The 22424-nt window shown below is 43.6% G+C and overlaps 1 protein-coding gene across 1 annotated transcript in view; it reads right to left on the bottom strand.

Annotated features, from left to right (window-relative positions):
• Positions 1-462: 462 nt before the first annotated feature.
• The window catches only part of TXNRD1 (thioredoxin reductase 1), a 65261-nt gene continuing 43299 nt past the window's right edge, over positions 463-22424 (bottom strand). Inside the window, exons 12-15 of the mRNA XM_059186704.1 lie at positions 20413-20520; positions 17633-17728; positions 13767-13901; positions 463-2404 (exon numbers count right to left, since the gene is read on the bottom strand). Of these exons, the coding sequence (XP_059042687.1) occupies positions 2342-2404; positions 13767-13901; positions 17633-17728; positions 20413-20520 (402 nt within the window). The 3' untranslated portion in view covers positions 463-2341. The remainder of the gene's footprint in view (positions 2405-13766; positions 13902-17632; positions 17729-20412; positions 20521-22424) is intronic.

Below are 22424 nucleotides of genomic sequence, written 5' to 3'. Positions count from 1 at the left end.
CCTACACACAAGAAAATGAAGTGCACACAAGTGAGTCAACAGAGCCCTGGAGTCAGCATCAGCATTCACGTGAACGCTGCACAGCGCGACCAACTGTACATGGCCAGAGGCTGCCACCGGCCCTAAGCAGCTGGTTCGCCGGAGGATGGCTGGGGCCGGAGGGGAAGGACGGATCACACAGCTACACGCCGCTCTGTGGGCAAGGAACAGAGGTGCGCAGCCAAGGACACGCCGAGCGCTGAGAGGGAGGTTTGTGGGGGTGGTGGTGGGGGGGTTTACTACCCTAAAGGTCAAGACTGGGCAGTCCCATCAGGGTAAGCTGAAAAACAGAATCCGAAAAGCCAGAAACACTAGAACATAAACCCCCACGGCCTCCATGAAGCTTCTTCGGCAGTGAGTTGTCGTCATCGTCAACACCAAACCCGAAGTCCGTCCCGCACGCAGTAAGAAGGCCAACGCGGGGGATATTAATACCTTTTAATGTTTCACATTGTTTTTTTTCCAGAAGATATATAACAAAATACATAGAATTTAATATGAATCATGAATCTCAGTACAGTGGGCAATTATAGAATGTAAATAAGACAAGCCGATAAAGTATAATCCTTCTTATGGGGGCCAAACATTCCATTCCACTAAGAGAGAATCACAACATGATTAGGCACGAACATATCATACTGCCTATTGTTCTAACTTCTGAGACTGGCAGGCTTGGAGGGAAAAAAAAAAAAATTAAAAAAAAAAATAAATAAAACTGAACAGTCAACTGCCTCAGTTTCCCCCCATTCTCCTTCTGGTCTACAAAGAACTGCATGGGTGAGGGCCTGAGGCAGAGCCGCAGGGGCAGGGTGAGGCACTCTGCTGACTAAGTGCCAGGCAGACGCAGATGTTCCCTGAGGTGTCCAAGAAATGTACTGTGGATCAGCCACTTGGCGTTGCCACCGAGAATCCGGGCTGAGGGGAGGGGTGACCTGCTGGCGGGAGACCTGATGGCCACAGCACAAGTTTCAAATCCAACTTCGAGAGGGACAAGGTGGCCCACACGTAGTCCTGGAAGAGTCCGCACATTCATGCACAAATCTAGAGCTGCGGAGCTAATCCCTCTCCGTCACCTACAAGCTGCAAAGCTAATGGAGCATAAACACTTCCGCCACGATTCCGCCAGGACCAGTCATTCACTGAACAGAAAAAACTCAAAACCGTTTGGTTTTTAAATGAAAAATCCTTCACATCCACCTGTGGTCAAAAATAATAACTTATGACATTAAGAGCTTCCTTAAAAAAGCAATTACCACAAAAGAGTTAAATCATTAAGTGTGGGAAGACCTATTTTCCTATGAATGCAGCTCACAGGAAGGGACAGATACAAAGCACACGTGAAAAATAAGGCCGTGATAGTCTGTGTTTTTAGCTTAAAGCTAAAGTTACCCCAAAAAAGTATTACACAAGTTAAATGTTTCTTACTGCAAAAGAGCTCACTTAGACCAACACAAACTATATAAAGGAAAACATTTATTGTTTTTCCCCATTTAAGGTGCAACTCTGCCTCCCTGCTGAATCCTGGTGGGAATCCCCCTCCAGTGGCAGCTCACATGCTGGAGATTACTTCCAACAGGCCGGCCAAGTGGCTACCTCCTTTCCTAAACACAGTCAGAACTGAAAATAGTCGGTGACACAGGGCACGGAGCAAACGTGGCCAGATTCAACCCTAACTGTACTTGTTCTGACACAGAACTCATCAGGGGAGACCCTGCTAAACAGTCGGTCACAGGGAACGGGACCCGGGAATCCTGGGGCAGTTCTCTCGTGTGGGACAAGCCTACGCAGCTTCCAAAGGACCAAATCGCGCCTCCCGTGCACAAGGCATCTTACTTGCATACTCCAGCCAAGACTGGCTTTTGGACAAAAATCGACTACTAACACTTCTCATTTCTAGTATCATTCACACCTTGGAGGAAAAAAGAAAAAAAGAATCAACAGTAGAAAGCTTAACAGTGAGAATCAGCAAACCCACGAAGGGAAGGTCATGCTGAAACTGCTCGACAGCTGTTCCGTCACTGCCCACCACACAGGCTTGAGGCCAGCAACTTCATGGACGCACCGCACCGATGCCCTGCCGAGTGTCAGTTCCAGTCCGTCACGGTGACCCCAGTGGGACGCTGCCCGTCTTCCACACACCACCTGTTACCCAGGAGATCCAAGGGGGCCTTGGGAGCTGTGAGCACAGGACATGCAGGTGCCAAAGTCCAAGACCCTTCCTAAAACCTCCCCTTGGATTTGGGCAAGGAAACACGGTGGTGGTCTGGAGTGTCAGCGGCAGCATCCTCACTGGGGCTTAACCTCAGCAGCCAGCCTGTAGGATGTTTCCCCCAGAGCGCTTGGTCACCGACAGAGTTGTGAACACCTGTGGGGAGGAGAGAGCAGGAGATTTTCAGACACAGGAGGACATGAGCTTAACAGGGAGCAGAGCAGGTAACACCGTAGCCGTCAAGAGTGACTTAGGGACTACTTAAAATGAATACAGCACGAAAGTAACATGACCAAGGATATCACAGCTTCTCCAGATAAAAGGGAAAAAACATTTAAAACCAAGGTGAAAGAGACAAAAACTTAACTTATATTAACTTTATATTACCATGGGCGTGATTAAAGCAATGAAACGCGTCACCCAAGTTGCTTGTCAATTCTCTAAAAGAAACGCATAGTGGGAGAGTCTGGATACGCAGAAAGGCATAATGTACTCGGTTACAAACACCCGTGTGCCTGCTCACCTTGGGGATTACAAACGTGGTTAGAGCCCCTGTGCACGCCCCTCCCCTGTCAGTGCTTACCACTCCTCCTCTAACATCTCCTGCACATCTTCTGGGGGTTTTTAAAGACTTTATCCCTAAATAGCAAAATGATGTATGTACTCTTCTGCCCCCTGCTTCCTTGGCTCTGACCTGCATTTCTGTAATTCAGTCACCCATACGGGTACAAAGAGCTCTAATTCTACTCTGCACTGAACAGTATTCAATTAACTACAGCATTCTATGTACACTGTATACCACAGAACCCAATTATTCAAACAGTGAATATATTACCAATTAAATATCCAGGCTCCTGTATTACTAATATGTTATTTGCAATACACTCTGTGACATTCTAGCAGTCTCCCTGCACCCACAGCTAAGGTACAATTGCTGGGTTGGAGGGTCACTTCTATGGGACTGGATTCCCAAGGTGCCAGGCCAACTGATACTACCATCTGCAGTGACAGAGGAGCCCGTCTCCTGTCACATCTCTGAAAACATCTGGTGCTTGTGGACCTAGAGCATCTATTTACAAAAACAACGATTCTACAGTAAGCAAAGTCTACTCACAGATTAAAATACATGGAAATTATACTGATCTTAATACAGCAGACTTACAGCAGACCCAGGAATCTCATTTTTAGCAGGAGTCCCAAGTGATTCATTCTAATGCGGGCTTGTTTCAGAGTAGAATTTCTTGTGGAACACCAATGCAGGCAATGCACTGGGAATTTCTGGCAAAACCCAAAGTCTAGAAGTCGTCTGCATGGTCAACTAACCAGCAGTTGCTTATCTTCCTAAGTTTTACCAAACAGGAACCCTATGGTCAAAATTTTTAAAAGCGTATACTCGTACATATTTAGAAACAGATTTTCATTCGTGGTCGAATGGAGTAATCGGTACCAAACCAGCTCTCTGGACAAATCTCATGGAACTACTTTAGACACCAGACAACAGGAAATCACCCAAAAAGGGGGAACAAGGTGAGCCTTCAACAGTCCTAGCTTTCTACCCAGAAGCATTTAAAAGACACTGGTGCAGCCCAGAGAGAGCACAGACATCTCGGGGACTTGGAGAAACGGAGTGGAGACTGGGGAGGCCGAGGTGGCTGGGATCTTTGGGGCCAAATGCCCAAGAGAAGGCAGCTTCCCTTCATCTCTGCCTGAATACCAAGCTATGCACATCCCAGTGGCAGGACCCCAGGAGCCAGAGAAGCACCACCGGAGCTGCAAACTGAACCAGCACCAGAACCCACTCAGGGCTGGGAAACGTTCCAGTTTGCACCAACTGCAGTCAAGAGACTTCTCTGGGCCCCTGGAGCCATCAGGAGCGACCTCAAAAAGCCCCATCTAAAAACAGGGCTAGCCCCAGAGTAAAAGCTACTCTAGACCATCCTAAAAAAGCTTAAAGACAAGCTTCCAGAGGATCAAGTGATCTACTGGGACATTAACCATCGACCACAAGAAAACCCAGTCCTCTTTAAAGGAAGACAACAAAACCCAGGTACTTGGCATAGACTCAAAGTACTAAATGATGAGGGGAAAGAAAAGAACGAAACCTGTCAACCTAGAATTCTATGGTCAACAAAAACTTCCCTCCTCCATGAAGAAAGCAAAATGGAGACATTTCAGACAAACAAAAGCTAAGCGACTTTGTCACTATCAGACCTACACTAATGTTACAAAAATGTTACCTAGACCTACAAAAATGCTACAGGAGGGTCTTCTGGCTGAGGGAAATGCAACCAGAGGGTAATAAGCCTCTAACTCACCACCCCGGGCTAGCCCAACTCTTCTAAGCCCCGCCCCTCCTTGTAGCAGGCTGGGCTCTGGGTCCCAGTCCTTAAGTTCTTATTTCCTGTGTCACCTGAACCCACCCCTTTTTATTCTTGACCTTGCCTTTTCCATTGGTTCTTCCTTCTGGGCTTTTAAACTGGCTCACATTGCATTAATTAAAAAAAACAAAAACAAAAACAAAAACAAAACCACCTCTCCCTCGACCTTGTGATCATCTCTACCACCACTGTCTCTTATCCTCTTTACAGACTAAATCTTAAGCTGTTGGTACTTACAGTCTATTTTGATTCCTCATTTCACTGAAATCTGGCTTCGGTCCCAGCCACACCCATGGGTCATCAAGAACCCTCTGGCTGCCAAACCCAGAGGGCACCTTGCAGTCTTCCCTTCACACAGCCCTCTGTAACACTTCTTGTCATCCGCCTCACCTCCCTTTTAACAACTCTCTCCTCTCTCGTCCCATGAGAATGACCGTGGCTTCTCCCGCCTTGGCACGGAGGCACGCTGAACTCCCATCTCCCCCAGCTCGCAGGCCAGCTATGCTGCACCAATGCCGCCACTGAGGGCGGGAGGCACTGCCCCAGGCTTCCGCCCCAGCTCTCCCCAACTCAGACACCCTCACATTATATCTCATTCAGTCCACTCTCCCTTTTAGGCACCATCTCTCCAGCCACTGTGTCCCTCCTGAACCACCCACCAGTAAGACCTAACAAACACCTCCTCCTGGACACTTCCAACCCACCCTGTCTCAGACCCGCACCTCCCTCTCCCTTCATCCAGCAGCCCTCAGTGACGGCCATCACCAGGCCACACATCTGCAATGGACGCTGCTTCTGTCTCTATTCCTGCTGATAAGCAATTATGAGGTTCACATAGCTGCTTCTCTGTCGTATCTGGTTGCTCTTTGTGGTAACACAGATACTTAACTCACATCTTAAAATTCTGATTGAACTATCGGGAAGTTTTTGCTCATTTCCAAAACAGCCTCATGAAGACCTGTCGTGTGGATCACACAATATACACTTTCACCCTATTAGACATGAGGCGCCCAGGGCTTGCTTTGGCTGGGATCATGTATGGAAGCAGGAAGCATCGCTTCGTAACCGTGTGAGCACCAAGGTGTGCTCACCTACACCTCCTTCCCCTCTGTGACTTAGCCAGAGATGCCCTGGGAAGGGGCTACTCCTACCAGTCGGGCCCTGGAGGGAAGGGAGCAGGTGCGGCTGACCCAGGACGACCACAGGGCACCGGCACGGAAAAGACCTGTTTTTATAAGCAAAACACCACCACCACCACCCAGACTGTCCATCTGTACTGCCCAGTCATGAAAATGTAGAAGGGCTTTGAGTTCATTAAATATAGAAGCATATTTGGTTACTGAGAACAATGAAGATTTCAAGCCAAACCTTACTGGTCACACCAAGTAGGCTGGAGAGAACAGCATTAAGTTTCTGTGGAGTGCAACTGGCTTCCCCTACACCTAGGCTGACCCTCGCCAGCCACGAAGTCTTCCTGAGATGGGAGGCCAGGGCTTGTTTGAGAGAGTCCCGTGAGGAAATTGTACTCATCGAGTACCCACGTCTGTGCTGGCGCACCTGGACACACCTGGGCAAACGTTCTGGTCAGCTACCCCCTTGATTCCTGAGAAGTAACTGGTTTCCCAGCTTTTAATATAAAGACAAAAGAGCAAAGAAATCAAGGCCACTTTGACATATGCAGGTCAAAGCAATAGGAATCAGCACCCAAACTACTTTTGAATAAAAGGAGAAAAACTTTTGTGTAAAAGAGGAACAAACCAAAAAACAAACAAAAACAAACAAACAAACAAACAAAACAAAACAGAACATTACTGAGAAAAGTAGTGACAAAAGCCTTTTTAACCTCTTCTATACCAATATATGGTACATATTGTTATGTACAATATGTACCATATATATGGTGTATGTATATACATGGTATATATATATACCAATATTATAAGCATCTTAAAAAATTCAAACCCAAGTAGTAATAGACAGTATTTTAAAACATTAAAAATATGAAGCCGGGGGGGTCTGGGTGGCTCAGTTGGGTTAAAGCCTCTGCCTTCGGCTCAGGTCATGATCTCAGGGTCCCGGGATAGAGCCCTGCATTGGGCTCTCTGTTCAGCAGGGAGCCTGCTTCCTCCTCTCTGCCTGCTTCTCTGCCTACTTGCGATCTCTGTCAAATCAATAAATAAAACCTTAAAAAAAAAAAATGAAGCCAGAAGAAAATACAAACAATTCACCTCATTAAAAAATACGGTGGCAAAGATATGTAAAAATTCTTTACAGTTAGTCCTTTTTTACTAACACAGGAAAAAAAAATTACACTGAATTTTGCAACAGTTTTATTAGCACTCCTACTAAATTCATGCTGGTAACACTGTAAAAGCTATGGCAACTCTTTTGAAAAGCAATAAAATACCTTTGTTTAAAATAAATATGCAACTGTGGACAAGGACAGAAAGACAATATATGATAATGAAAACAGAGGTGTTAGGATGATATCATGGGCAATTTAAAATACCATCAAACATGCTGGCTTCAACTATTATAAAGGAAGAAGGATAAAAGCCAGCTAATATATTACAGCAAATTTCAGGCTTCTGAATTTATAAGCTTGAGTTTTATTTCTCAGAAATTAATTTAGAAACAGAACTGGAAGGAGATCTGGATAGAAAAGGAAACTCAGGGCGCCTGGGTGGCTCAGTCAGTTTTAAGTGGCTGACTCAGATTTCAGCTCAGGTCATGATCTCAGGGTGGTGAGCCGGAGCCCCAGGTCAGACTCCACGCCAGTGCAGAGACTGCTTAAAATTCTCTCTCCCTTACCCTACCCAGCTCGCACAAACTTGCTCTCTCTTAAAAAGAATAAAAAAAGACAAAGAAAAGAAAAGAAAACCCATCAAGGGGTGCCTGGGTGGCTCAGTTGATTAAAGCCTCTGCCTTCGGCTCAGGTCATGATCCCAGGGTCCTGGAATCGAGCCCCACATGGGCTCCCTGTTCAGCAGGGAGTCTGCTTCCCTTCCTCTCTCTCTGCCTGCCTCTCTGCCTGCTTGTGATCTCTGTCTGTCAAAGAAATAAATTTTAAAATCTTAAAAAAAAAAAAAAAAAAAGAAAAGAAAAGAAAAAACCCATCAAAAATACAGAATGTTTTTTAAAGAATTTTTAAAAAGCGCTTATCTATTTGTCTTGTATTGACAACATGGTCATGGTAAAGATGTGGAAAAGCCAAAGTGCCACACTGCTGATCAGTCTAAATGAGAAAAAAAAAAAAAAAAAAAAAAAAAAAGATAAGGTGAATTTTTGCAAGATTTAAAAAAATTTTTTTAAGGATTATTTATTTATTTGAGAAACAGAGAGTGGGAGAGAGCGAGCGCGCAGGCACACGTACAAGCTGGAGGAAGAGGGAGCCGGCTTCCAGCTGAGCCGAGAGCCCGATGTGGGACTTATCATGACCTGAGCTGAAGGCAGTTGCTCAACCAACTGAGCCACCCGGACACCCTTATTTTTACAAGATTTTTGTGTGCATGTAGCCTCTTTAGAATTTTCATAAAAACACATCTTTTTAAAATGAACACAGAGGCCACCCCTGCATGCTTCTCTGTGCCAGCACAAAGGACACGTACAAAGGTCAAGTGCTGCTGTTAGGCACGCCCCTCACCTTCAGATCCGCCACTGCCGCCCCATCTCACAAGCCCCCCTACTCCAGGCTGCGATCATGTTGAAAACTAAAATTTTTGATGTTCAGCACAAAGAATGACTTAAAAACATTTCACTGGGGTCTTTCCTAATGCTCTCTCCTCATGGCCTATTATTTTTCCCCTACAAATAAACTTGGTTAGTTGAAATTACTACTCTAAATGATGTGCAGTCATCTTCCCACTCAATTACTGCTGCTCAGAAATCCCGAATAAATCAGCACCTCGCTATCTTCACACTGAATAACGCTAACACACAGACAATGCTCCAGGCGTTAAGATTCCCTCCCCACTACCCACACTGACACCAAAGAGATCTCAGTCAAAACAACAGTACTCCCTCCTTCTAGAGCAGTTCCTCAACTGAGGAATCTGCCAACTCTTCTCACTAATGACACTTCAGAACCAAAAGCTGGTTGCTCAACTGCGGGGGTTCTGTTCTGTTATCAGAACGCCATGAAGAGCACTCAGTGACTCACTCGGCAAACCACCCACCGCTGGCCCAGAGCTGTGGCTCGTTCTCAACACTTTAAAACAGTGCTCGGGACCAGTTTTTAACTTATTATTACCTCTAATTCAACCCATGGACTGGCATTGGTGAAATCCAATAAAAATGTATCAGAAAATAAAATTTTAAAAGGCATGTAAAATTAAACGCCAAGCTCCGATATGGTCAGAGAGCTTGTCAAGTTCCTATCCCACCCTTGTTCCCTTCTGCCCGGATCTCACGTGGACGGGTAACACTGTGGGCGGCACATCTCAACAGCATAAAGCCAGACACGGAAAAGTACTGGATCTGGTAGCTAACTGAATGATTGTCCAAGTCAGACCTACCATCTAACACAGAAAAAGTAATCCCTTAAAGCTCCCTACAAATCAGATTTCACTTTCCCTTGTTCAAGATGCTGTAAAAAAATACTTCCATGGTTGGGAGAATAGAAGACTTTGGTTTCTCAAAATCTGATTTGCAAGCAAGTAGTACTTACTGAGGGAGGAAAAAAAAAAAAAAAAAACCTCCCCTCTTGCCTGAATGGAAGAAAATAACTGTAAATCATATATCTAATAAGAAGTTTGTATCTAAAATATACAGAGAATTCATACAATTCAATAGCAAAAAATCAAATACAATTAAGAAACAAGCAGGTCTGCACAGACATTTTTCCAAAGACATCCGAATGGTCAACAAGTATATGAAAAAATGTTCCACATTATTAATCATCAGGGAAATGCAAATCAAAACTAAAATGAGACACCAGCTCACACCTATTAGTATGGATATTAACAAAAAGGAAAGAATTAAGTGTTGGCGAGCATGTGGAGAAAAGGGAACCTTGTGCACTGCTGGGGGAAATACAAGTTGTTGCAACCACTATGGAAAACAATACGGAGGTTCCTTAAAAAGAGATCTATATGATCCAGGAAGTCCAATATTAGGTATGTACCCCCCCAAAACAAAAAAGACCAATTTGAAAAGGTATCTGCACCAGGGCACCTGGGTGGCTCAGTCAGTTAAGCAACTGCCTTCAGCTCAGGTTATGATCCCAGGGTCCTGGGATTGAGTCCTGCATCAGGCTCTTCGCTCAGTGGGGGGGAGTCTGCTTCTCCCTCTGCCCACAACCCCCCACCGTCACTTATGCTCTCTCTCTCACTTACTCTCTCCCTCAAATAAATAGATAAAATCTTACAAACAACAACAGCAACAACAATAAAAACTCAAAGAAAACAGACTGGTGGTTGCAAGAGGCAGGGGTGGTAAGCAGGAAAAATGGGGATGAACTATTTTCTTTTCTTCTTGTTTCTGTTTTTAAATAAAGGTTTTTTTATGATTTTATTTTTAAGTAACCTCTATACCCAACATGTGGCTTCAACTCATGACCCTGAGATCAAGAGTCACATGCTCTTCTGCTGAGCAGCCGGGCCCCAGGAGAGAAGCTTTTTCCCAGTATGCACCTCTCCCCACCCCACCCCCAGCCCCCTCAGGAAATGCTGTAAGGATGACCTTGAGTGAAGCCACATCTTCTTCTTCTTCTTTTTTTTTTTTTTTAAGATTTATTTATTTGACAGACAGAGATCCTAAGTAGGCAGAGAGGCACGCAGAGAGAGAGAGGGGAAAGCAGGCTCCCTGCCGAGCAGAGAGCCTGATGCGGGGCTTGATCCCAGGACCCTGAGATCATGACCCGAGCCAAAGGCAGAGGCTTAACCCACTGAGCCACCCAGGCGCCCCGAAGCCACATCTTCTGATAACGCAATGCCGGGGAGAACCCAGCCTAGACAAACTGCACAGCGCGGCTCACCAACCCTATGACTGCAGCACCACCTCTGTTTTAGCTACTGTGGAAACTAAGGTGGCTGAAAAGCTCGGTGCTGTGGCCAGGCCTGTCTCCCACACAGTCATGTTGCCACCAGGAAAATCATGTCCATTTCTTGAATTCCATGTCCAACACTGTGGAAGGGATGAGGAAGTGGAGTGCCATCTGCACAGTCTCTGAAGCCAGACTGGTTGGGTGTGAATCCGGGTTCTCCCAGTTCCGAGCTGGAGAACCAGGGACAAGTTATTCAACCTCCCTGTCCTCCATTCCCCATCTGTCAAATGGAGCAACGACTGCCCCCCACCCAGGGAATTCTTATACGGACCCCGCAGAGAGCAGACTGCCTGACACACAGAGGAAGGCCTGACGAACACCGCCGCTAGGTTCGGCATCACTCGCCGGAACCTGCTTTAAGCCACAGCTGCCCATCACTCCCACCTCTTCCCTGTCCCACTTGCCATCAGTTGGCAAGAACCACGAAGCCCACTTCCTATTTCTTTCCCAAACGTATCAAGGTCTCCCGCTGCCCAGCCCCTCCTGCTCCCTTACTTCCCAATGTGCTGCTCTGGTCCAGTAGGTCCAAGACCCCAACGTAGCCAGGGACTGATTTCTTTCCACAATGCAAATGATCACATTACCCCCCGAGCTAACCTTCTCTCGGCCGAACCCCAATGCCCCAAGTATAGAGCCCCAAAACACCCTACCTTGGTTTACAAGGCTATGACCTAGCATAATTATTTCCCCCTCTCTCTGGACTCTGCAAACTACAGCAGTACTAAGAGCTTTCCAGTTCCATGAAGGAACAGGACCTCTCTCACAGAGCCTTGTCTTTGGTGCTCCCTCTGACTAGCTAACTACAACACATCCCACTCGTGGTAGACAAGAACTAAATCAACCGTCCTGCCCCCCGCGTCCCTACCCCAGACACCACTCTGGACTGATCCTGATCTGGGGGCTCGACCCCCTGAACTGCAACCAGTCCCTTACCCAGCTGCCTCCTGCTCTGTCTTAATCTCATCTAAAACCCCTGCTCTAGCCTCACAAGCACCCAGTATGGTACCACACACATAACTGCACATGAAGTATGTTCACAGACAGACCACCCAATTTTTCTCTCATTAATCAACATTTTTTAAGCCCTATCAAATCAATGCAACCTCCAAGCTTCAAAGTCACAGGAGAACCAACAGATGGAGATGTACAGCACCAAATGCTTACAGAGGTCCCCAGATGTGCCAGGTCCACCAGGGAGAAGAGGCCTTTGGCTGACCTGCCTGCAGGCAGGGGCCTCAGAAAGACACCCTACCTCTTTGGCACACCTCTCTGCCCAGCCCGCAGTCCTCCTGCCAGATGCCCCCGCAATCACCGCTGCTGGGCCACCACACAGACAGGGGAATTGGTCTTCTCATCAGCCCAGCGAGAGCTAAACTCAGATTTACAAAGTTCGACACTCACATAAGCAAGCTGAGAAGTCATCTTTTCATCCATGTCAGAGATAACTGCTGTCATTTTTTAGTATCTCGGACTGGTTTTTTAGCACTCACTGTTGTGGGTTACTGTTGTGGGTTAAATCTCCCAGAAAGATATCCTCAAGTCGTAACCTCTGACCCCTGTCAACATGGCCTTATTTGGGTAATACCAGCTGGACTTGAGCGGCTACTCCAATGACCAACGTCCTAGTAAGGGGTATCCAGACACAGACACACAGGAGGCAAGGCCGTGCACATGAAGACGGAAGTGGAGACTGCAACGATGCAGGACTGAGCCAAGGACTGAGCCAAGGACAGCCAAGGACGCCAGCAACCACCAAAAGTTTGGAAGAGGCCAGGCAAGACCCTTCTCAAGAGCCCCACGAGGGAGCATGGGCCTGTTAACACCTTGATTTCAGACTTCCTGCCTCCAGAACTATGCAAGAATAAATTTCTGTTGTGTTAGGCCACCCAGTGTGTGGTACTTGGTTACCACAAGTCTTTTTAAAGCATCATATTATATACTAATATTTATCTCATAGAACACGTTTTTTGAAAAAAAATGAACTTAGTTGGTTCCTTCCTGAGGCAGACAGTCATTTCACCGAACAAAAAAGATACATTGTACAATCTTTAGGAACTTCAATCTGGACTCTCTTTCAATCTGGGGGTCATATTTTTAAAAGATCAGTTCTATTTCCCCCAAACAGAAGTTTTCTATGAATAATGCCCTGGTCACTACACGCACTAATATTTTATACATCTATTAATACAGAGGAGGATCCTATCCCTAATCATAGAAAAGGCAAAGCAGAAAGAAACAAAAACATTTTTCCAGGTCTTAAAGTTGGCCTTTCACACACTCAGCAAAGAGCTCAGTTGTGGGAGGGCAAAAAGAGCAGAGATCAACCAGGTAACAGGCTGTAAAACAAAACCAGGCACGAGTGAGCACACGAGTGTGAAAGCACACGTCCACCCCGGAAACCGTGGACTCCGCGGCCAGTTAACAGCTACGATTTTCAGCTCCACAGCTGAGGTGGTCTAATACAAGCCACCTCCTCTCAGCCTCCGCCGTGGCCTCCAAAGTAGACACACTTTTGGTTTACAAGGATGGCTTCGCAGTAAGCAGGACAACATTCAACTCTTGTATGATCCCAGACAAGCATAAGATACACTGAGAGTCAGAGGCCCAGAGCGGTCAAGTTCCATTTCTCGTGTCATTTGCCATCTTTTAAAAAAGCATCCATTTCAAGTCTCATCCTTTGATACCAAAACTAAAGAGGCAGAAAACATCATCTAGCCTTGAGGTGGCTCTGGGGTAACAGGATTGAAGCTCTTTCTGGGTATGAATGTCACTACTTTCGAATGCCATGAAAATAATTTAGGAGACATGATAAAATTTAAGGCATATCTCTATAAATAAATCACTGCCATCATTTTTACCATTAGCATGAAACTACTATCCAGCTCACACAAGAAACGAAAGTATCTGAAAAAGGAAAAATCCTTTCTAGAGACAGGGCTCCTTTTGAGGTATTCCATTATGAATGAAACTGAAAGGAGGTACAACAGTAGCTCAACTACTGCAGAAAGACACTAACTTCAGAGTCCTGGACTTGCCCCTTGCAAGCCAGGTGCCACTGTGCATTCTGAACAGAGCTGTCAAAGTGCAGGAGACCCACCTCTGCGCACACGGGATGGATGCCGATGGTACTGTCCAGCTGCTTTTTCGTCAGCCCACACTTCAGGGCAGCTGCAAAGCCTTGTGTCACTTCTCCAGCATTCGGACCCAGTATGTGGAAGCCCACAACACGTTCCTAAGATGTAAAATAAAGGAATACAGTTACATTGATTCTTTCCCTCTTAACAACCTAGAATGTGGACCTGGTCTATTCTAAAAACCCTGATCAGAAATGATTAAAAACTTGTATTAATACTTGCTAAAAGTGACTTAGGCTGGAGATACTCCAACAGGGGACCAGTAGAGTGTGGTAGTTATAAGCAAACAAGAAGGGAGAAAAAAGAGTCAGCCTTGAGCAATGAGGAAGGAAATCATTAAAAGCAAACATATCTACAACTCCATAAGCAACAAAATGTTCTGGAAAATGTTTTCAAAGGGCAGTTCTGTCCTCATCTCCTCTATCTGGCTGCCTCAAAGCTCCAGATAAACTACGTGGGATAGCTGTTAACATTTAAAAGCAGTCATTTCCGGATGCCTGGCTGGCTCAGTCGGTAGAGTATGCCACTCTTATCTTGGGGTCGTGAGTTTGAGCCCCATGCTAGATGTAGAAATGACTTTATAAAAAGTAAAAATCTACGGGGGCCTGGGTGGTACAATCAGTTAAGGCACCTGACTCTCAGTTTTGGCTTAGGTCATGATCTCAGGGTTTTGAGGTCAAGCCCCACATTAAACTCCATGCTCAGCATGGACTCTGCTTAGGTCTCTCTCTCGCCCTCCCCTTATTCACCTCCCACCCACTCTTTTGCTCTCTAAAATAAAGTCTTTTTTTAAAAATTGGGAAAAAATAAGTAAAAGCAGTTGTTTAAATTAAAAAATCATCTTAACTAAGGCTTTGGAGGTAGAAAGAATAGTTAGACTTAAAACTCTTCCAATCTGAAACCATTTCTGAAACAAACAGAGAACAATGTTGGCAACTCTGAATAAATTCTAAATCCCAAACTCCAGATACCTCTGCCAAAGGGCTGAGAAATCTGGTGCATTCTAATGTTCAGACTTCCTGACTGAGCGATTCCACCACCTCACCACGGATAAGGCACCTCAGGCTGCTGGGTTCACAGCCTTACCTAAGGTTCAATCATGGCCTGGAAAACAATCAGGAAGGTTGTCCTGTTGCCAAAGTACTGTAATAATATTCCTCCTTGAAATCTTGCATTATTTATTCTGCCCATTGTGGGTTTAGTATATGGATAAAGCACTAAACACACTGCACTTAAAATATACTAGATTTATGCTTAATAATATGGATAGATCTCAAAGAAAGAGATTTTTTTTTTTTTTTAAAGATTTTATTTATTTACTTGAGAGAGAGACAGTGAGAGAGAGCATTAACGAGGAGAAGGTCAGAGAGAGAAGCAGACTCCCCATGGAGCTGGGAGCCCGATGCGGGACTCGATCCCGGGACTCCAGGATCATGACCTGAGCCGAAGGCAGTCGTCCAACCAACTGAGCCACCCAGGCGTCCCTCAAAGAAAGAGATTTTTTTAAAATGTTGCAGGCTTCTGAGGGGACCACTCTTAAACCATAACAGGCAGCAAACGTAAAAACAGGAACAGGTGAGGCACTCACATCAAAACAGTGTTGCTTCGGGGCTGGGGATGAGTACAGGATCGAGAAGGAATACCAAAGACTACACAGGCATAGGGTAATGCTTAAGAGCATGGGATCTACACTGCCTGGGATTAGTTCCAACTCTGCTATGAAGGAGGTAAGTGAGCTGAGCACAGTCACTTAACCTCCTGGTGCTTCGGCTTCCTCATGAACAGAAAGGGTGGAACAAGAGTACACGCCTCACAGGACTACATAAGAACGAAGTTAATACACGTGGACCTCCAAGTAGTACATGGTACAGAGTAAGTACTCTGTAACATCAATTGTTACAAATTTCTTCTGTGAAGGTTTCTCTCTTATAAGAGAAAGGCTCTAAAGCAAACACACCAGAGTGTGACCATTCTTTGAATCTGAATGGTCAGTACTTTCCCCATCTTCCTGTAAATGTTAGTATTTCATGTAAGAAAAGAATAAAAGCCTGGCAAATAAACACTGGAAAAACCAAGCACAGGTAGACACTATGAAGTGATTGACTCAAAATGAATAAAGCATATGCCTCAAGGATGGTCAAGTTCTAGAAGCATGCTTTTGTATAAAACTGCTTATTACAGATGAATGACAAGTATTCACCTTTTCTAATACTATTTTTGTGTCTGAAAATAACTGAAAAGAGTATCAACCTCCTTATCGCCTCAACCATTTTAATTAAGATGGGCTCATTAGCAGTGAAAACTATTTTTCATATTATATTTAAAAAGTGTCATTTGAGGGGTGCCTGGGTGGATCAGTCAGTTGAGCATCTGCCTTCAGCTCAGGTCACGACCCCAGGGTCCAGAAATAGAGCCCCGAGGCTGCTGTTACTCCTCTGCTAGCACTCTCTCTCACATGCTCTCCCAAATAAATAAAATCTTAATAAAGTGTTACTTGAACAAATGACACAACAGTGAAAAAAAGACAACAGACCACATACAGGGAAAACAGATTTGCTTGGTCTGAAGGAAAATGTGGCGGCTTCATTGACTGCTCCAAGCAACAAGCAAGTGAACGATCTCCTGCTTGAGGGAGACCCCAGACAGCTGGAGAGAACATTGCACACCTTCCCTTTTCGTCTAAAGCAGGATTGATAGTTAATGTATACTCAAAACACTTTAAATGATAAAAGCTATGTGTGCAAAGGAAATAAGTGCATAAAATTGTTCTTTATGTCAACAGCATCCTAGTGCCTTCATTTACTAAATGCATCTAGAATGATCCTTTTCATGGGAGAACCAGATTTTCCTATACTGCTCTCTGAGGCAGTAGTTTCTCAACAGGGTATATGTTCAAATTATATTCAAATTATTCAAATCCCCAAATAAGAAAAGTCCATTTATTTGGCTTTTAACTATGGATTCTTTAGCATGATTTACATTTTTACTCACGCTTTTTTCTTTTTAAAGGTAAGATCCCAGCTAAGTTAAAAATACCAGTTCTCTTCAGATACAATCCACAAGTATGTGTGTGTACATGCATGTGTTCTGAGTATGGGAACGGCAGCCAAAAAAGACAGAAAATCCAAGCATGTCTTCAATCACTTTATAGGCATGGAAGTAAGTCCTGTGAGGTCAAGGAGTTTGCCCACAGGCTTTTCGTTACCGGTTGTTACATTCAGCACTCACCAATGAAATCTTAAATCAGAACCCAATTAAGAGCTCTTCCTAGGGGCACCTGGGTGGCTCAGTGAGTTAAAGCCTCTGCCTTCGACTCAGGTCATGATCCCAGGGTTCTGGGATCAAGCCTGCTTCCCCCTCTCTCTCTGCCTGCCTCTCTGCCCACCTGTAACCTCTCTCTCTGTGTCAAATAAATAAAAAATATCTTTAAAAAAAAAAAAAAGAGCTCTTCCTGCTGCACTTTCTCATTAGGGCCAGCTGCTTAGGATATAAACATGTATTACTCCTGTTCTTTTTCATTTTCTCATTATTCCTATAGGTCACTGACTTCATGGCTTTTTATGAACACACACAGTTCTAAGTCGTTTCTGTGGTCTGTGCTCACAAGGTTGGGGGGCCTCTTGACCCTGTGCAGGGACCCGAGCTGAGGACGCTGAGAGCAGACCAAGTGGCGTCACTGTGGCCCTTGCCCTCAGTGTCTACACGGCTGGGAAGACCAACAAGTAAAATACTACAGGAATGCATGCCCATGATGTGATTAAAATAGAATTACGTATTAAAAACAAAATGAAGTTACTGAAAAAAAGGATTCAATGAGCATTTCACTTACATTGTCTTTGATATTACAGATTACTTTTGCATAACATTTGTTGTTATCTCTTGATGGAATTGTCCACTCCAACGGCCAGAAGTAACTATGGTAAACCTGAGAAGATAAACAAACAATTTCAGACCCATTATCTTAAGAAGTATGTTTGTCAAACACCAGCTGTGGATTAAAAATACTGGAGGCTCTTGATACTCAGACTTTCATTAAATAATAAGATCCATGCAATAAATAGGAATTTGGTCAGATAGTAAATGACCTTAAACTTGTTGTCAGGCCCCTCTGCTAAAGGCTCATCCCTTAATTATATCTCAGTCTCAGAAAAGTAAACCTTAATTCACCGAAAGCAATGAAGACAACAAGGAGGGAGGCCAGGAAGATGAGAGGCGGAAGAGTGCAGGTATCTTGACTGATGCTTCATGAACTTAAATCTGGTTGACTACAGAGATTTTTTTTTTTTTCCACCTTCAGCTGCCAGTCTTAATTCAAAACATTTATGGTTGGCTACCCCCCCGCCCACTTTTTAAAAAAGATTTTGTTTATTTATTTGACAGAGATCACAAGTAGGTAGAGAAGCAGGCGGGGGTGTGTGTGTGGGGGGGGGGGAAGCAGGCTTCCCGCCGAGCAGAGAGCCTGATGTGGGGCTCGATCCCATGACCCTAGGATCGAACCCCACATCAGGCTCCCTGCTCGGCGGGGAACCTGCTTCCCCCTCTCTCTCTGCCTGCCTCTCTGCCTACTTGTGATTTCTGATGGTCAAATAAATAAATAAAATCTTTAAAAAAAATTTTTTTTTAACATACCGATTATGTAGCCATTACAATAAGTGTTCTTTGATGTTATAATACAATGTGAACTTTAAAAAAAAAAATGTGGGTTACAAAACTGAATACATAGCATCATAGTATCACAATAATTACACAGGGAAAAGATGGTTAAAGAAATTACCCCAAATTGCTAACAACTGCTGTGTTACCAACACAGATGTATGGATAACTGTTTCCTATTTCCATTTTCAAAATTTCAACTCAAATACATTACTTTTATTTATTTATCTTAAAGATGTTGTTTCTTTATTTGAGAGAGTCAGAGATGCAGAGTGAGCAGAGCAAGGAGGAGAGGGAGAAGCAGGCTCCCCAGGGAGCAGGGAGCCCAACTCAGGGCTCAACCCCAGGACTATGGGATCATGGCCTGAGCTGAAGCCTGATGCTTAACCAACTGAGCCACCCAGGCGCCCCAAAGGCATTACTTTTATAATGAAAAATGCAAATTCTAATAAAATGAAAGCCAAAGCCTGTCAAGAAAAATGAGATACATATTAAGAACCTTAAAACAGGGGTGCCCGGGTGGCTCAGTGGGCTAAGCCTCTGCTTTTGGCTCAGGTCATGATCTCAGGGTCCTGGGATCGAGCCTCACATCGGGTTCTCTGCTCACCAGGGAGCCTGCGCCGCCCCCCCCCCCGCCGCCTTCTCTCTGCCTACTTGTGATCTCTCTCTCTTTCTGTCAAATGAATAAATTTTTTAAAAAATCCTTAAAAAGAACCTTAAAACATAAGAATCTTTTGGTAGGGAAAAAAACAAAGAATCTTTTGGTAGGAATCTATCTTCACAAAATAACCAGAGAAATACAGTGAATTATGAAGATGTTCATTGTTCTATTTATACTATAAACAATGGCTTAAATTATTTTAGCACATCCTAAAATACTTATGTCATTCTTAAATAACGCTGTTTTTAGGGTGAAATGCTCATGACCTAACATTAACTGTAAAATAGAACAGAAAATTGCACACAAGACTTATGTACCTGCAATTATACATAACACACACATATACACAATATATAAACATACAGAAAGAGACCAGAAGGAAATATGCCAAAATATTAACAGCAGTGATCTCTTTATGAATTACAATTTCTTTTATATTTTCCTAATTTTCCAAACTTCCTATAATGAGGAGATACTATTTTTATAGTCAGAAAATGTTACTCATGCTGTACTAATAAGACCAAGATGTTACATGCTACTGCTAACGCATATAATAAGAAAAAGATAAAGAGATTTAAAATAGGCTTTTATTTCACAAAATTTACTCAGATTTACAAATCTGGTCTTCTGGAAGGTTTTAATGGAAACTTTTCTCCTGAATGATTTAAAGCACCAGTCTCTTTGGGTAGCATTGTGTACACAAAAATAGTGTATTTCACACGTATGGTTCCTGGACTGTGGAAAGTTAGAAGAGGGTAATGGTACCAAAAAACCCAAATGTCACTAATAGAATGGTTGAAATGCTGTTAATTTCCAGTTTTCTTCTTTGTAATTCCCTCTATTTTTCATATTTACAACAATATTGTTTTAACAATAAAAGGAACCAGTAAAAGCGGTTTCAAAAAATGGAAGTATTACTGGGTCAGCTGATAAGACTCAAAAACGGAAGGCAGATCATATCCAAGTGTTCTATCAACATTAAACTTCCTAAAAGTGGTAACTATAATGTGGTTACTTAAGAAATACCCTGTTCACAGGAAACACACACTGAAGAATTAAGGAGTAAAGGGGCATCTAACTTCCTTTCAAAAGGTGCAAGGAAAAAAAACATACAGAGAGATAAAAACAGAATATGAAAAGTATAAAACAAATGGGCAAAATGTTGACAATACACGAATCTAGATTATAGGTTAATGAAAGGTCTTTATACAATTTTTCACCTTTTCTGTATGCTTGAAATTACTTTTAACAAAAAGCAGCAGTAACTTAACACAGGCATAAAGAATATAACTTACCTCAATATTTTCTTCCCCAAATCTCTCCATAGCTTTCTCCTCAGAAAGACCACAGGAACCATATTCCAATGGAGTAAACACAGTTGTTGGAACATTTTCATAGTCACACTGTTTGAGAAGGAAGAAAAGAATTAATACAGGAGAAATTAGAACTCAAAAAAGGGTATACATCAAAGAGTTTCAAAATCAAGAGGGGGAAAGCAGACTAATAAATTTCTACCAGAAAGTATGGGAAGTCGCAACCCCAGGTATAAACCTACTACACTGAGAACCATTAACTCATGCAGTTGTAACAGAGGTTTGAAATCTGGCAAGATAGTCCTGAACAGGTTCATCTGCCTTCTCCATCCATCTACCAACTGATGTCAACAGTAAGGACACACTTTTTCTCCCTTTATAAAGCAGCCAAAAACAAGATGAGGGTATGCAATGCTCATAGTCTCATATTGGTGACAGGAATTGACAGACTTCTTTGGAAAATCAATTAGGTAATACCAGTTAAGAGCCATAAAAACCTTCTTCGCCAAGAACCCCACTCCTGGAAACCTATAATTTACTGTACGGAAAAAGCTACATGCTTTAATGGGGCATGGCTCCAGTTCTCCTCAACAGTGGTAACATCGTGAGCAGCTTTTAGATGCAAACAGGAAAGTGGCTCTGCAGTATACACTACAGCCACTGAAGTGGAAGGCCACAGAAACAAAGTCACTGGTAGTACTTCCAAAGCATATCTTAACGTTGTTAATGGTAGAAATGACAAAGATTCTGAAGTCAAACAAGTTTATGAAATGCAGGATTAAATAAATAAATCGGGTTCTCTACAATTGATTTCTCAGTCTTCAGTATACTGATACAAAGTGAGGAAGAGATTATGTAAATATCAAATGTGTTTGTAAATGTGATTTGGTAAAAACCTGCAATCACATTTGTACATAGAGGGGAGCCTAAGTAACATTCTGCATTTAAAATATCAGATATTCAATTCCGCTTGAAAATGGTAGGGTAAAATCTTTAAAACCTGTCTCCCTCTAGAAATAACAAATATAATCCTTTTTCTCTAAACAGAACATAAACCCTTGGAACTCTGAATCAAAAGCACAGGCAGACATCCACGGACAGCCATCATGGTGTATCAGGGACCAGAATTACCCTCCTGCTCTCAACAACAAGAAAACCAGACAAAGAGCAGGCAACACTTTCAGACACTGGACAACAGGCAGTGCAGGACTGTGATCCCTGACAGAAGGGAAACAGATGAGGCGAGGCCAGTGGTTTCTTGTTTACTGTCCAGAGCACTAAGAACTGGGGCAAGAGCAGGGAGCTCAGAGCCCAGAAGTGTCTTGAGTCATGGAGACACCTGGAATCAAGCCCCACATCAGGCTCTCTGCTCAGTGGGAAGTCTGCTTCTCCATCTCCCACTCCCCTGCTTGTGGAAAGTTCCCTCTCTTGTTGTGTCTTTCTCTGTCAAATAAATAAATTAAATTAAATTAAAATTTTTTTTTTAAAAAAAGAAGAACCACTGGAGAGCAGGAGGCCCCCAAATGACCAGAGCTCTTACAGGACTGGAAATAGCTCCTGTTCCCTCAAGTCAGAGTAGAAAGAATTCATAAAGTAAAGAGAATGGGGTAGTGGTAGAACTAAATCAGCCCTAGATATAAAGATGGCTATTGACAGACCCTAAAAAAGCACAAAAGCAAGTCTTACAAAAGGATAAAACTAATTCCACGTAACTTAATGGGCTGCCAGAACAAAATCCAACAATGTATAAAGGAATTCAATAAAACCCAGCACCCAACAATGTAAAATGTACAATGTTCACATCCATCCAAAATAACAAAACACGCAAAGAAGCAAAAACAAGCGAGCCAATACCAAGAAGAAAATCAATGAATAGAAACAGACACTGAAAATGAGATGATGGAATCACCAGAGGACACTCAATGAGCTATTATAAATATGGTCTGTATATTCAAGCAAATAGAGAAAAACACGAACCCGCTGAGGGGAGGAAA

Source organism: Mustela lutreola, chromosome 8, assembly GCF_030435805.1.
Source record: "Mustela lutreola isolate mMusLut2 chromosome 8, mMusLut2.pri, whole genome shotgun sequence".
Classification (NCBI taxonomy): domain Eukaryota; kingdom Metazoa; phylum Chordata; class Mammalia; order Carnivora; family Mustelidae; genus Mustela; species Mustela lutreola.
The sequence above is the reverse complement of the archived record's forward strand: the minus strand, read 5'-3'. Positions and strand labels throughout refer to the sequence as shown.